The sequence below is a fragment of the Zosterops lateralis genome (genome assembly GCF_965231275.1).
Source record: "Zosterops lateralis genome assembly, chromosome: 7".
Lineage (NCBI taxonomy): Eukaryota > Metazoa > Chordata > Aves > Passeriformes > Zosteropidae > Zosterops > Zosterops lateralis.
Window position 1 is genome coordinate 13,181,446 of NC_139767.1, and position 15,225 is coordinate 13,196,670.

Consider the following 15,225-nt stretch of genomic DNA (forward strand, 5'->3'; position numbering starts at 1 on the left):
TAGAGGAATTGGTTACTTTAATTTTTTTTCTTCTTTTTAATCTTCTCTAGTGAAAGATCATTTTGTCTGTGCTCCACTTTCAATTCCATACAAGTGGATGGACAGCAGTTTACGGTATAATGTAAGTAAGTTTTCCACAGGAGACCTAGGGCCAGCAGTGATCCTTCTTCCCACCATGACAAGAAAATCATCTTTCAATTTCTTTAAATACTAGCCTAAAACAAAAAAAAGATTAAACTCATTCTCTCCAATCTGAATATCCCCACAAGACAGAAGAAGCTGGTATTTAAACCAGAATGAATGTTAAGGATGAACTAAATAAATACACTGTTATTGGAATAAATTTGTTAGCATATTTTAGACTATCTAAAATTTGGTGTGTTTCCAATTAGACCACTAGAACACATATTTTGTATGAGTGTGGCTTCTTCTCCTCCTAACACGTCAGAAACATGTAAGTCTTTGTAAAATACTCAAGTATCTCTAAGACACAGATTTGTAATAGTATTTTCCATGCAGGAGATGCAATAACCCCAAATTCGCTTCATTTCAGCACTGGGGACTAAAGCCAGTTATCCATTCGGAATTAGCAAGCTCACATTGCCAAATCAGTTTTCCCTGCTCACTGGGTGCACCAGACTTCACAGGCAAAGTCAACAAACTGTGCAGTTTAGAGGAGCAGCACCACAGGATTTCAAGGTTCCCACAGTGGCCTTTATAGAACAGTGTCAGCATTCACACCAGACATATGTAAATACAACTTGCACTGTGCAGTTACTGAAATTAGCAAACATGTGACATGTAGGGAGAGAGAGCAGCTGACACCACTGCTATAGGCACAGAGGATTCAAAGCAAGTCTATACCTAGAAATTTTTCTTCCTATCTTCCCAAGCCATTTCAGCCCAGAGCTCCTGGAGCTCTGCCTGATCCTGCCTACAGCACCCTCCACTGCTGCAGATGACTGATGGTTTGAGAAGCAACAAATGACAACCAAGCTAAAATAGCCTGAATAGGAATTAATTACAAAAGAGATGAGGCAGAGGTCGTTGGAGATGAAGAGGTACATTAACCTATTGCAGCACTTACAATCATGATAATCTGCTGTTTTAAAGGAAAGACATATTTGTTAATTTCTTTTTGAGTAACTAACTCTCTGGTGTATCTATACACACATACAGTCACTAAAAATAATCTACAGCTGTATTGTGGACATTTTTTTCTCAGAAGCAGTGCATTTTGGTTTTGTGAAGTCTTCATTTTGACAAAGGTTTATTTAAAAACTTGTATTTTACATTGCAGCCTGTATCAAACCAAATGGACAAAAAATCAATAATTTAAAAACTTACTGTTAAGAAGACTAAATAAATAAAAGTGAACTTTCTTAAGAGTCCTTCCTAGCTGTATATTAGGAAAGGTCTCTGTTCAGGAGGCTGAGCAATCCAAGAACATGTAAGTGAAAACAAACACTTCCAAACACAGAAGAGGATATAGAAAGCATATTTGAGGGGGGTGTGCATGGACATAAAAAGGAAAGCTAACTTCTTTGAATTGTTTATTTCCTCAATCTAATTTTAATTAAAACCAGAACATTAGGATGTCTGTTATACTGCGCTACTGTAATACAGACTTCCACATTAGAGGATAAAAAAGCCAAACACAAAGATGACTGAGGTAGAATGAACAGTGCCTGACTCATTACTCACTAGGTTTCTTTGGCTAGAAGGAAAATAGCAAACAACAATAGTAGCCTTCTGTCACCAGAAGATAGCTTTACAATTCTATTTACACATTACTACCAACCAACCTGATGATTATCTGGGGTTAGTGGGGGGGCAGGTATTCACTGCTTTCAAATAAGGGACAATGAATGGCACAGGCACACAGATCATTACTTCAAACCCACCACTGGAGTTAAATGCTAAAGAGCTGATACTTAGTGGCTCATGTATCTTGTACTAAATATACAGACAGAATTTTTAACACACAGAGGGGGACAGGGTTTTTCATGTCAGCATTTGCCTAACATTTTATATTTACCCTGGTTACTTTTATTCATTCTTTACTGTTTCTTCTCCACAACAACAACAAATAGAGCAAAAGTGGGAAGATGAAAGAACAGAAAGGGAAAAAGGAGATCTCTTCATTTGCATTCCTAAGAATTATTCCAAGATCTCTTAAAGAGCAAGATCAAATTCTCTCACATGCACCAGAGCCAAGCCAAGATGCTAGAGATGTCATTTTCACTGAATAAAGGAAGCAAGCAGGGGAAGATTCTTTGAATGTAAATATTTTTGTGAGGAGAGCACTTGATAGCATAATTAACTGGTATGGTAAATGCCAAACAGCATTGTGACCACTGAGAAATCAGAGCAGTTGCTGCTCATGACAAGGTGCAGAGTGGAAGCAACTCACACTGAGGGCAGAGTCCAAACTAAGGAACTCTGCTGGGCTTATTGCTCAAGGCTCTGAATTAGCTGGATGACAACAGGACATGAGAGATCCCAGGCTGCAGAACGGGGTAGAGAGAAGAGGAGAACAAGCATTGTCCAGGGTGAAGGGTTGGAGCTGACAGGAACACCAGTTACTTGCTCAGGTAACAGCTGAATGAGCTGGAACTGCTGGGTAAGGATCAACCAACTTTGCATTCACATCCAAAAAATGAGGAGAAGTGGAGGTGAATGGGGCACGACCAAACGTGGTGCAGAGCAGGAAGTTGTAAAGAGCTTTTCTCCCTGCTGTTGGACAGAGATGGAAAGCAGGAGCTGGGGTAAAAAGAATGTAAAGCCTTTCTTCATCATTCATTTAGCTGTGGCAGTGCTCATGCACATGGTGGATGGTTTGCAGCAGAGGCAACTCTCAGGGAAGTTGAAAGCTGTGTAAAACACTTCTTTGGCCAGGCAAAGTGCTGCTGAGACAGGCTGGCTGTGAGTGCTCATGGCTGCTCACAGCAGGTGACCACATTGGGCAGGTAACACAGACCGGAGTGGGAAGGGAACAGAGCTGGAGCTGGCATGGGTAGGTGGGAGCACTCAGAACCAGGACCCAGAAGTGTGAGCCACAGGAGACACTCATATAATCTGGAAACAACATGTGTCCAAACAGAAAGGGAAGAAATTTCTGTGTGGTCATGTCTTCAGTGTGCTGTGTATTAAGTCAGCAAATTTTAGACACCACCCCGCTGAGTGAATTTAAGGTTCGTGAAAAGATGACATCGCATATAGGGCTTTTGTGAAAGGGGGAAGATGCTGCCAGTCTTGATGATGACAGAGTAAGGCAAACAAGAGGACTAATCTGCAGAGGAAAAAATAGTTTGCCCATGGTAAATTTGAAATTACTTTTTTTTTTTAGCAAGACAACATAAAAGCAGGGTAAAAGACAGAAAGCCATCTTTAATTCTGAGGCATTATATTCCAAAAAGCATTTCTGAAGGTGAGAGCCTCTGTAGCTAAGAGCTGGTACAGGGAGAAGGAAACCCCAGCTTGTCACCACGTGCAGTAGCAACAGCAAGAATGGGTACGGAGATGAAAATTAGTTTGAAAGTCATATGAAAGCTTACTACTTTTTCATTTTCTTAAGAATAAAACTATTTGCCTGCTACACTGCTACAGGAGTAACCAGACTTGGTTTTAAATGTATTTAATTTTTAACAGGTGTAGCTGAACAATGATAATATAAAGCAGGGAAATGTTGTTATTTTTATTTTTTACAAGTACAGAAGATAATTTTGGTGTAAAAGCTAGGGCTCAGAGCAGTCGAGTTAACCAGTGATTCCCAAGAAATCAGTAGCAGAGCAGGCATTTGAAACAAAGCCTTTCTCACAGTATCTCTTTAACCTTTTCCTATCTAACACCAAACCTAAAACTTTTCCTATCTCCTACACCATCTCTTCTTCATTTTCTTTCAAAAATCCCGTGTGGAAAAAAAAGGGAAGAAAGAGACAGAGTAGTTCAAGGGGTCAGGTTTTTTCTGAAGCTAGCATACTTCATATGCTCTGAAATTGTGACTACCCCAAAAGGAGCTTTCTTTTATATGTCAGCAAAACAAAAGGTCAGCCTATTGAAATGTTGGTCAGGTCTGACTTTCTTCTATTAATAACAAGTAGAGACACATTTTTTAAAGTAATAGTTAAATAAATGACCACATGTCTGCAATCATTTTGACTTAAAATGTCAACTGGATTTGAGATGCCATGTGTATTTAATCAATGACTCTGCCCTATAATATAAATATTACTTTAGTTTGACCGCATTGTGTGGCATAAATCATAATTCAGTGAGATAAGTATATTTAATTTTCCCTGCAGATGGCTGCTAACAGCAATACCTATTAAAGTAGCACCCAGCAGCACTCTGGAGTTAAGGAATCTGTCAGGAGTCCCCTTCAGTATCATTTCTCCGTTAATTGTTGTCTCTCCTCCTAAACCCTCCATTTACCACAGTCATGTTCCAAGAACTACTGATTCAGAAAATTAAAAAAACACTGTTGTTTCTGTTGTTATCAAGGTAGACCTTATACTCTGCATTGTATTCCTGAGCAAAATGTTGCATATATTGGTTAAAACACAGCACAGGAAGCCTTAATTCAAATTTTTGTGGGCATGTCTCTAAACCCTCTAGGACCTTTAACCATAATGTACCACTTACAAAAATACCCAATGTACCACAATTTCTATAGAAAACATGGAATTCAAGCTTTATGCTCAGCTAGATTTTAGGAGGATTTTAGAGCAAGTAACAGCCAACTCTGGTGAATGATGGATGAACACAGTGCAGCAGTGTTCAGTATTCCCCAAGAACATACTTTGCTTTCTAGGACTCTTCTTGCAGAGCACATTTCTTGGGAGATTAGAGACAGACGCTTAGAAGAAATATGCTACCTTCAGAAAATACCTGGAGTTTACTTTTAGGAGTTGTGGCATGCACAGAGGTCATAGAGTATCCATTAAAAAAGAATTTAAATTTAATCCTCACAGACAAAGCATGCTGCCTTTTTTTTTCCTTTTTTTTTTTTTTTTTTTTTTGCTTAGTAATGACTTGAATAATGATATTTCAACTTGAAGTGAACATGCAAGTTTTTCACAAAAAGCATGCTCCTTGCAAACAGTTTGTAATTTCAAGTCCTTTTAAATAGTCAGAGGGAACTTTCTGCTCTGATCTGTTAAGTAAATATAAATCTTGTTATCCAAGTTCAGTAATGAGAGTGAGGGGTCTATTCTTCACTGCACTTGCATACATCTAACGTTAATGAGATTTATGCATGCATATTAAGGGGAGAACAGATGCTTAATTAAACAAATCAGCCTTTAGTAGGCAGTCTGCATGATCATTTTTAGTACAAAACCCCCTTATTTTCTCTGCTTTATTCTGACTATGAATGCAGCCAAGGAGGAATTAATATGGTGGAGGAAAAAAGTCATACATGTAAAATGTAATGTTTGGTTTTTTCAGTTTAAAATACTTGACAATTTGAGATAGATTAAATTGACTAGATATATCCTCTCCCTCATGTTCTTATGCTCTTTAAAGGAAAGTGGAGTTTTATTTACCAATTTACCTAAATGAAAAGTGGGAATTTTATTACGCAGAAGGAAATCAAGGCCTCTAAATAACTCATCTGCCTCATTAACTGATGCTGTCTTTCAAATACACATGATCCATCTCAGATAAATCTGCAATTGAGGACAAAACAATCTAAAATAACTTCTTTAGTCGAATTAAAATATAATTTAATCTCGTTGTGTTTTTTTTTAATCTGTCAATGTCCATACTGATTTCCAGCATCATGCACAGATAAATACATTAAAAAGTTATATACACCACCTCTCTCCAACAAGTCACATCTTTACTATTTGCTCCTTCTTCATATACTGCTACCTTTTCTTCTACAATACTCAACTTCTAAGGGCAACAGAGTCGAAAAAAAACCCCTCTCCATAAGTTATCATAGTGCCATACTTAATGGAAGTCAATATCTGTATATTATGCTATCTACTCTGCAATACCATTACAGGCTCAACAGTGCTAGTTGTAAAAAGTATCATTCTGAGCACAAGGACTGTAATAGTAGTAATGAAAAAAGGGTCATTTCTGTCTTCCAACTAGAATGAAAAATTAAAATCACTAAGGCACTTAGCTCAAAGGAAAATTGGCAAATTAAAGGGACAAAAAATAAAATATTCATGGCTCATATTGTGAAATGGAAGGTAAATAATTTAAGATGAACTATTATGTGGGAAATTGCACTCTTTCTGAAGAGCAAAAAGCAAATCTAACTAATACACACATATATATTCTGGCTTCCTGGGCTCACAGTTATATGTACATGTGCACAAATACGCAAGTCATGGTTGAAGTACAATACTGCTGGGGGGTAGACATTTCCTCACCTATACTAATTTTTTAAATATTTTCTAGTGAAACAGTCAAGTTGACAAGCACTGCTTTATATGAAGAAGGTTTGTTGTATTTTCTTCTAGAGTCCAGCCTAGAAGTGAAGACTGAATGAGAGAGTGTTCTCCCACTGCACTCCAGCTCAGCACAACTCTACTCTGAGTCACCAATTACATACTTGCTCTTAGATTTTTATGCCACACAAAAAAATTATGACTTCAGCCTCCTGGTCTCTGCCTGAGGGAGCTACCTATTAAAATGCCACTGGTGTGGCTGCAGTCCATTAGCTATCTTACCTTCATAACCATAAAACTGAAAGGGCTGCCCAGAATTTTTACAATCACTATTTGGAAAAGGTAGAGATAGTCATAGACTTATGTTTATTATGCTCCAGCACTGTAACAACTGCTATGGGATTAGGATACAGAACTGCACTGCATGGCAGAGGTCACATTTCCCTGGTGATTTAAAGGTTCAGTCTTCTGCCAACTTAATTTAGAAACACAAAGTCAACCTTTATTAGAAGAGACTGTTTTGATAGTTTTTCAAAGCATGGCAATTCAATAACTACAGACCCCAAATTTAAAATCCGGAGTTCAACCTAGCAAACTGAGGAATAATTTTTTGATTTATTTTATTAACCTCTTGGTTAGATCAGCTTTGTATCCTTGGTCCTAAGTGACAATACATTTTGCATTATTGTTCAGCATCAGTGATTTCTAAGAACCTGCACCAATGGGTTAATTACCCCTTCCAAACAGCCTACAGAGCCTTCCTCACAAAGCTGTTGCCACAAGTTCTAAACAATGACACTACACACTACCTGTTTTCAAAGACACAAATATGCTGTTTCACTACCGTGTTTCTCCTGGAAATACTGAACACCTTCAAAAAGAAGCACAGGGAAGCTCATTTGCTCATTGTCCAGCAGTCTTCTAAGACTCACGGTGCCTGGAAAGAATCAGCTCAGTGTGAGAAAAGGGATGAGCCAAGAATCAAACATGGCATTGTGCAATCTTGCTGTACTTATGTATCTGCACAGAACTCAGTATTATTTCTGTCCTGAAAAAGATTCAGTGTAGATGCTGGACACTACCCTTTCCCTGACACTGAAGTATACATTTAGTCACAGCTCCAATAATGGAAGTATTTAATGTACTTGTTTTCTTGATACACAGTATCAATTTACTGTTCTGTCTGTTGTCTAGCAGTGGGTTATTAGTGAACAATGACAGCATGATGTGCCAGAAAACGTCAAAAAGTAAAATATAATGCTCCTTGGCCAATGTTACACAAAACCAGTTAGGACTCAACTTCTATTCTTCTTTGGGCAGCACATATACACCTTCAGAAGTAAGGCAGGCAATACATGCATCAGAACCAACCAAGGAAACAAAACCGTGCACTTCAGCACCACAGTGAAATAGTACTTTGGATTACAGAGACATTAACCAGTGTCATCAGCATTTCAAACCTCCAGTACATTAACCTACTTTGCCCAAATGCCACAGCCATTAATATGCTGCAGCCAGGAGTTTCAGTTATTACTGAGTGAAAAAACAGGTCTTTTAAAAAAACAATGATTACAAAAATAAAAGCATGATTTCTTGATGGTCTCTCTGAATCACAGTCACCTAAATAAAGCTTCAATCAAGGAAAAGCTTAGCAGGAAAGCAATCATTCTTCTTTTTGTATGTGTAAAAAAAGACCAGGAACTACAAGTAAATAGCAGCTGAGCAACAGATGAGGCACTAAGTGAAATCTGTTAGCAACTGCTAACAGCTTTGCTATTTTCTGTTGTTAAATTAAAAAAAAAAAAAGGCAAAAAACCAATGCAGTAGCAATTCCAATATGTTCAAAAATCTCAGATGCAAAAGACTAAAGCTCAAAAATTCTTGTACTAGAGCTGAATAGTTGGATTTGGCTTTAATATCTTGAAATGCTTTGTTATTGATTATAAAGCAGAAGCCAGTCAATTCACATGGCCACTATCAAGGTAAAACTTACAGCTGTATGTGTGACCCAGCAAATACAGCACAAAAATCCCACCGTAGACAACTAGGATATTTCCAGCAGCTGTTTTAGCCACAAAGTCCACTTCCTTTTGTCCTTGACACCTGACCCCATGTCATGCACCAGAAAATGCATGTGTCTTAATTAGCACTGAGCTTTCTGGCAAGATCCCTCTTTTTCATTGTCCTTCTGGTCCTGGAGCTTTCACCACAGATGCTCAATTCCTACTAATCTCAAACCAATTTTGACATGGGTTCAAGGAAGTGTGTTTTTCTGTTTGGATGCATCCCACAGCACAGCAGAACCATGCAGGCACAGCTGAAATAGCTGAACAAAGCTGCCCATGAACTACAAACAGTATGGACATATCAGAGCAGGGCTTCCAGCGTCCGGTAGGATTTGTCACATGGATGCAGTCACCAGACCAGGTGAAAAAATTCATGATATGGTCTGGTCCCAGGAATATATTTCCTCTTCTCACCCCTGCCACTTGCTTTCATAACTTTCTTCCCTTGGCTTTCTCTCTCCTGTCAGTTTAACACGGGCTCTGTTCCTCCTTTTGGTGGTCTCACAAAGGGAGATCACAGCACAACCACCACCATACCCAAAATGCACATTACAAATTTCTTCTCCACTAGAGTGTTTATGTTTCTAATGCTCCCTATTGTGGTAGGTTCCCTTTCTGATTTAAATTCATCATGTAAAAAACTGGGTTTATCTCAGTTTCTTAATACTTCTCTCCACTTCTTTCTCTTAAGATACCAAGAATTAATAGCCACCTTGCCTGCTGCAGAAGCTCACAACTTTTGTCATCTTAAACTTCTCTCTCTGCTTCCACAGATGTTCTACCAATAAAACATGCCAGTTTCATTCCCACAACGTCATAAAAAAATCTGGATGTTTCTTTCCATCCATGTTGCTAAAATACTTATCATTCAAATGTCCTCCCTATCCCCCCTGACATTCCTCACCCTTCACATCAGTACAAGATGGCAGTTTGAAAAAATACCTCTTGAATCTGATTTTTAGTTGGTATTTGACCTGTTCTAAATTCCACTATTAGTTCCCTATTATTTCTTTTAAAAACATTCAGATCAATTGGTTTTGTTTGTTATGTCATACGTGCCAGTTTCTGTCTGAAAAAATACCAGCCTGGATTTGCTTGTCTTGCCCAGGACATATGGTCACAATTCTTCTGCAAACTTTGACTGGTTGCTCTTGTTAAAGCTCTGCTTTATAGGTTTGCACCCTTCTTTCACTTCTTATCATGGCTAGGATTTCCTAATACTCTGACCTTTTCGGGAAGAAATTTCTTCTCAAGTTCTATAAATTCTGGAAAGAAATACCAACAAGGACACAGGACCTCTAAAAACCTGCCAGCTGAACTGTTAGTCCTTACCTACTTCTCCTTTTTATTAGAACGTGTTGCTTCCCTCTTTGTTGTTTTGTAGAGATTTTCAGTGGTGTGGATAGAACTTCCCATTCTGTGCTGCCATACAGATAAATTTTATTAACACTGTCAGCTGGGAAGACTATCAATCTAAACCAAAGACAAGCTTCTGGAAAGAGCAGATGTATAAACCTTGTGTACTATCAAAATGTGGAACATATTCTGAAAGAAGGAATTGCTACAATTGGTAACCTGTTGTTCCCAGCTTTGCATACTGACCATTATGAGAGTTTCTGTCAACTATGATACCTTGTTTTGGATTCTGATGTCATCCCATGTTCTTTCTGGCTCAGACATAATACTCCTGTAAGACTTTACAATTCAAACTCTGAATCTGACATGTGTCTTTAATACATGTAACGCTACTTATTCTTTTGTCAGACCTCTGTGCCACTCCTCTCCTCTTTCCTACTCATGCCAAAGAGCTAAAAAGAATGAAAAGAGATATAAAACTTAAGATACACGAGAGAGTTTTTGAAGTCACTCTCCTAATTATTCAGTTTTTTGACTGCCCTTCCATATTAAGTCCTATTTCTTTAAACAGTTTGAACACAAATGTACACACAATGCACGAGTGTGTGTACATGCCTCCTCTGCTTCTGAAGAGCCCATTTGAAAGCAGACTGGTATAGCCAGGTACATCTTATGAACACTAACAACTGTTGAAATCATGCAAATCTGCCATGCCTGTATATTTTTGACAGTGTCTCCACAGTGTTCAAAAGCTGACAGGGCAATCACTGATACATGGAAGAAAGTCAGCTAAAACCTCCCACGTTAATGTAGCACAAGTAATTTTTCTCTAGAGAACATAGTGACAGAAAGTTGTACGACAGGTTCATACATTATATGTTCTAATGAAGATCATGATCAGTGAATGATCTTGCAGCTGAATTTCTTAGATTACTAGTTAAATGTATCCTTGCCTAAGCAATGGTTATGGGTTTTGTATATATGTATCCCGTCTACAATACAGCATAACAAGAAACACCAATAACCTCCTAAAGCCAATGTTGTGTTCAGTGCTGTAAGTAACCACATGGTGCTTCAGTTTAATCTCTACAGGACCAAAAAATTTCATCACGTACCCTGTATTGAATGCAAAGAGCTACTTAAACTGAAACACTTAAATCCTCCACAGAATCAACAGGTATCAGAGGGAAGCGTGCTAGCAACCAGTGCCTACAGCACCAAATGCTCCAGCAAGAGCAAGGAAACAGCCTGAAGAACTGCGATGACTCCAGAGTATACAGAGCCACAGAACAAATAGCCACAGCAGAAATCCAAAAACTCACATGCTGTGCAGGGGGGACACTGAACTTATGTTCACTGCAGGCAATGGCTGAAGCCATGAAGCAAAGATTTTATCATAGTGGCTTTCAGAAACTGCAAATGTTAGTAGATCTTCTGCAGTAACACAAGGAATTCTGCTCGCCCTGCAGCTTGTGAAGGAAGTAGATAAGCAAGGGGAGAGGAAGGCAAAGGTCTGACTGTGGGAGCAGGATTTGTATTACTCAGAAATACTCCCCACAAATCCTTCCCCACCGATACATGCTTGCTTTAAGCCTAAAACCTTGAATCTTTTATGACATATGGGAATGCATTTCAAAGGCACAAAAAGACATTTTGTCTGCCAAATGTCTTCTGCCGCAGTTACAAGTTTGGTGTAAAAGTATAAACTGCTTTCTTTTTCAATAACATAAACACTATTTGAGTCCAAGTGAAATAATTTTCCCACTCCTCTATGAGAGCATCGGCTGTTTCCTATCTTATAATGAGAATGGGTGGCTCTTTTGCTTTGTAAAATGTCATACCTCAACATGACACCAAAACCTTTCTTCTTTTTCTTTTCTGGATCTTCATTTTCTTCCTTCTTTTTCTTCTCTTTGATTTTAGATTTGCCCTTTTTCTTCTCTTTCTCCCTACTTTTTTTGTCTTTTTTTGCTTTGATTTCTGCATCTTCTATTTCAGTGCTCCCTGGAGGGGCAGATTCCACATTTTGAGCTTCTTGACCACAGTGAGAGCTCTTATCAGAGCCACCATCTGCACAGAATGAAAAAGAAGCAGTGAGGATGGCTACGGGCCACTGAAATGCAAACATGCGAAATACAGTGAGAGTGTCTTCAAAGAGCTCGAATGACTCACAACACTTACTCATTTAATTGAATAATTTAAAAAGCAGACTAAACAGATCTAGTGGATTCAAACAGATTTGTATTGTAAATTAAATACAGAATTATTTTAATGAATAGTTTTCTAGTTATTGTTCCTGATACAGTAAAGTATTACTGTATTTCAAATAGTGTACTATTTGCTTAACCTCCATCAGCTCAAGAAAACAACGTGCTGGGTTTCAAACAGAGAGCTTACTTCAACATGAGATTCTGGTGACTGGCATAACCAACCTGTGTAACAAAATGACTTCATTCACTCCCTGGAATCTTTCTATTTTAGTGGCTGAACAAGAAATGGGTAAAATGTTCTGTCAGGCTGGAAAAGAGCCACATTCTTTCTGCTGGGGGGCTCAGGATCCAAGCACAGTTTTATGCTCCCTACTAAAGGAGATGTATTTCCAGACTGAGGTCTATAAACCCCACAGTGACAGAATGAGCAGCAGGGTGCTATCAATACACTCTGCCTTATCTACAACATGAAACAAATTTCCTGGCTGGAAAAGTGGGAATTGTAAAACAAGAGAGATAATTTTTAATGTAATCTGAAGAAAGCAGCTGCTTCTTGAAGTTGAAAAACATAATTATTTAAGGATTGAGTTCTAAATCCTCCAACCCACCCCTGCCCCAAAGGAGATCAGTGAAAGACTTTACACTAAACCCAGTCAAGGTTGGATGGGGTACTGCAAAGACAGCTCTATTCAGTGGGAGATGTGAACAGCTTTTAAAATGTGATCAGCTTCAATTGGATTAAATCACTTGCTCATGGTGCTCTATCGAGCTGGCCCTCAGCAGTGCTAAGTGAAGGTGGCTCCCTCAGTCAGTGCCATCAGCAACATACCCTCTTCTCCATCCTCAGGTCCATCGTAAGACTTGTCAATGGCAGCTCGGAAGCTCTCATTGCATCCCCGACCCCGCACCACGTGAGGCCTGGGTCTGTGAAAAGGGAGCTCATTCTTCCTAACTTCAGCCACAGCAGTCTGAAGACTCTCAAGAGAACTGGACTTCTTTAATCCCAGAGTAGGACCAAAATCTTTGCCAGAAGAGTCTGGAAAACAAACGGTTAAGTTTTTATACCAAAAACCACACAGAGAAATTAAACTAGTCAGATACATTTGATTGTGTACTTTATTACTTGGGGCATTTGAAATAGTATGCAATCAATGTAATTTGTTCTAAAAATAACATCAAGTTAAACCTAGTTCAGCAGATATCCCCATTCAGACTTGGAGGGAATGGCACATAACTTACAGACCTGACAAAGTGATGGGCAGTAGCTGGCTTGCTCTGTGCCACTGCAAAGCCCACACCAGTGACGAGAATGGGGCTGCTTCCTCCACCTTTGCCAGCTGTGTCCATCTGGACACTGCTAACAGTGTCACTGCTAACATTATCTTTAGACTCACAAAAACAAACACTGCTACACAAGAAGTGTTTTACTTTTTGAAGTAAATAAGTTGTTTGAATGACTGATATTTTCAAACACATTTCTCCTGAGAGGATACAGTATTAGTCCTCTCTAAGTTTTACCCAACCTTTTTCTTCAATCTGAAGCTGGTGCTATGATACCAACACGCACAGCAGCTTTTTCAAGGAACAAGCAAAGCTCAGGTTAACATAAACATAACAAATGAGGTTGCTGTTGCTGCCTCCCTGATTACAGGCTTAAGAAAGCACTTCACAGAAAAACAGACAAAATACTGAGTGTCCCAAATTTTCTCTCTCTTTAAATGCTTGACTATATGAACTTAAAAACGCTTTATTTTGTGGCAGCATTTGTGTTAATCAGTATTAATAAAATGATAGTGGAATAGGTAAAGAACAAAATTCAATGAATAGATGCACTCCAATCAATGAAGAAATTCACACCCTAATTTAAAAGCCTTTGTAGTATCTACTTAGTTTTTATATGGCAGAACAGTAAATGTGTCATAGAAACACTGAGTAAGAGACTTCGCCTTGCAGTATGCCTTCTGTTTTTGAAAACTCAAGGGCTTTTGGTTTCAACTTTTAAGTAGTACTAACAAAAGGAACAGGAGAACATAACAGAAGCCCTTCACCTACATGTCCATACTGTCATGCCTGAAGGGATTCAAGGGTCACAGAAAAGACAGATATGTTAGGATGATTTGCTGTGATTTTAGCAATCCTAGAGTGCAAGTAATTCTGAACAGCATGTTCAGCGAATTCTTAAAAGGAAAAAAGCTGAGAATTGGCACCAAATAGAGACTTGTCAGTAGTGCCTACATAAAGCAATTTACACTTCCTTTACCTGCAGACTGATATGTAGCTGAAAACAAGGGGGGGATTGGGAGTGTGTGTGGAGACAAACAGGTTTAAGGGAAGCCTGGCTGCTCCATCACACAGTGCAACCTTCTTCTGTTCACTAATTGCCATTCTGGAGACTATCGTTATTGACGAATTAGCAAGTGCTAAAGCAGAGTTAAGAGGAATGGCCTGCATAGAACATAAAGGTGCTAAAAACCACTAAAAACTTGTGCATCAGTAGGAGGCACTGTGGTGCCTACCACGGGCTGAGAAGCAGAAAAACCAAGGGAAAAATACCGGCGTGAAAAAGGGCCAAGTGGAAGGCACTGATAGCAGAGAGGAAGCGCTGTCAAGCTTCAGCCACCAGCCAGCCTTGGTGGGCTGTTTGGCAGGGCACAGGGCGCGCAGCCCACTGGCTGGGCTGCACACAGCCGGGCTGGGCTGCAATCCGGGGGCTGCCAGGGGCTGTGGTCTGGGGGCCTTGCGGGCAGCGGGCCCGGCCTCCCGGGAGGGGCATCCACCGGGAATGGCTTCAAGGTGACTGCAGAGTCTGCAAGGAAGGGCCGGGCACGTCCCTCCTCCGGCGGGGCCATGTGGGCCCGTGGCCTCGGGAGGTGCAGCAGCCAGGGCTGACTCCAGACTGCTGCTGCAGCTGCCTGGCCAGAAAAGTACAGCAGTGCTCACACAGCTTGCACATCCCAGTGAAAGCGGTACTACACTCTACTATTACTGCTCTAAGCTCCATTACCTAAAAAAAAAAAATAAAATATCTCAAGTTAAATGCTGGTTACAGCCTGATTTATACAAAGCTGAGCCACTTCTCAGACTGCAATGCATGAAGGCCATTCCTAAGAGAATCCAATCAACACTGAAGTTTGGAGTGACGCACTCACATGCCTCATGTAACACAGCAAGCCGTGTGCTCAGCCTCCC

The 15,225-nt window shown here is 39.6% G+C and overlaps 1 protein-coding gene across 2 annotated transcripts in view; it reads right to left on the bottom strand.

Annotated features, from left to right (window-relative positions):
• The window catches only part of PARD3B (par-3 family cell polarity regulator beta), a gene marked incomplete at its 5' end in the record, with an annotated part of 392,787 nt that overhangs the window by 124,217 nt on the left and 253,345 nt on the right, over positions 1-15,225 (bottom strand). For both annotated transcript variants that reach the window (XM_083864789.1, XM_083864788.1), the window contains 2 exons: positions 11,668-11,896; positions 12,866-13,072. In XM_083864789.1, coding sequence (XP_083720915.1) covers positions 11,668-11,896; positions 12,866-13,072 — 436 coding nt within the window. The remainder of the gene's footprint in view (positions 1-11,667; positions 11,897-12,865; positions 13,073-15,225) is intronic.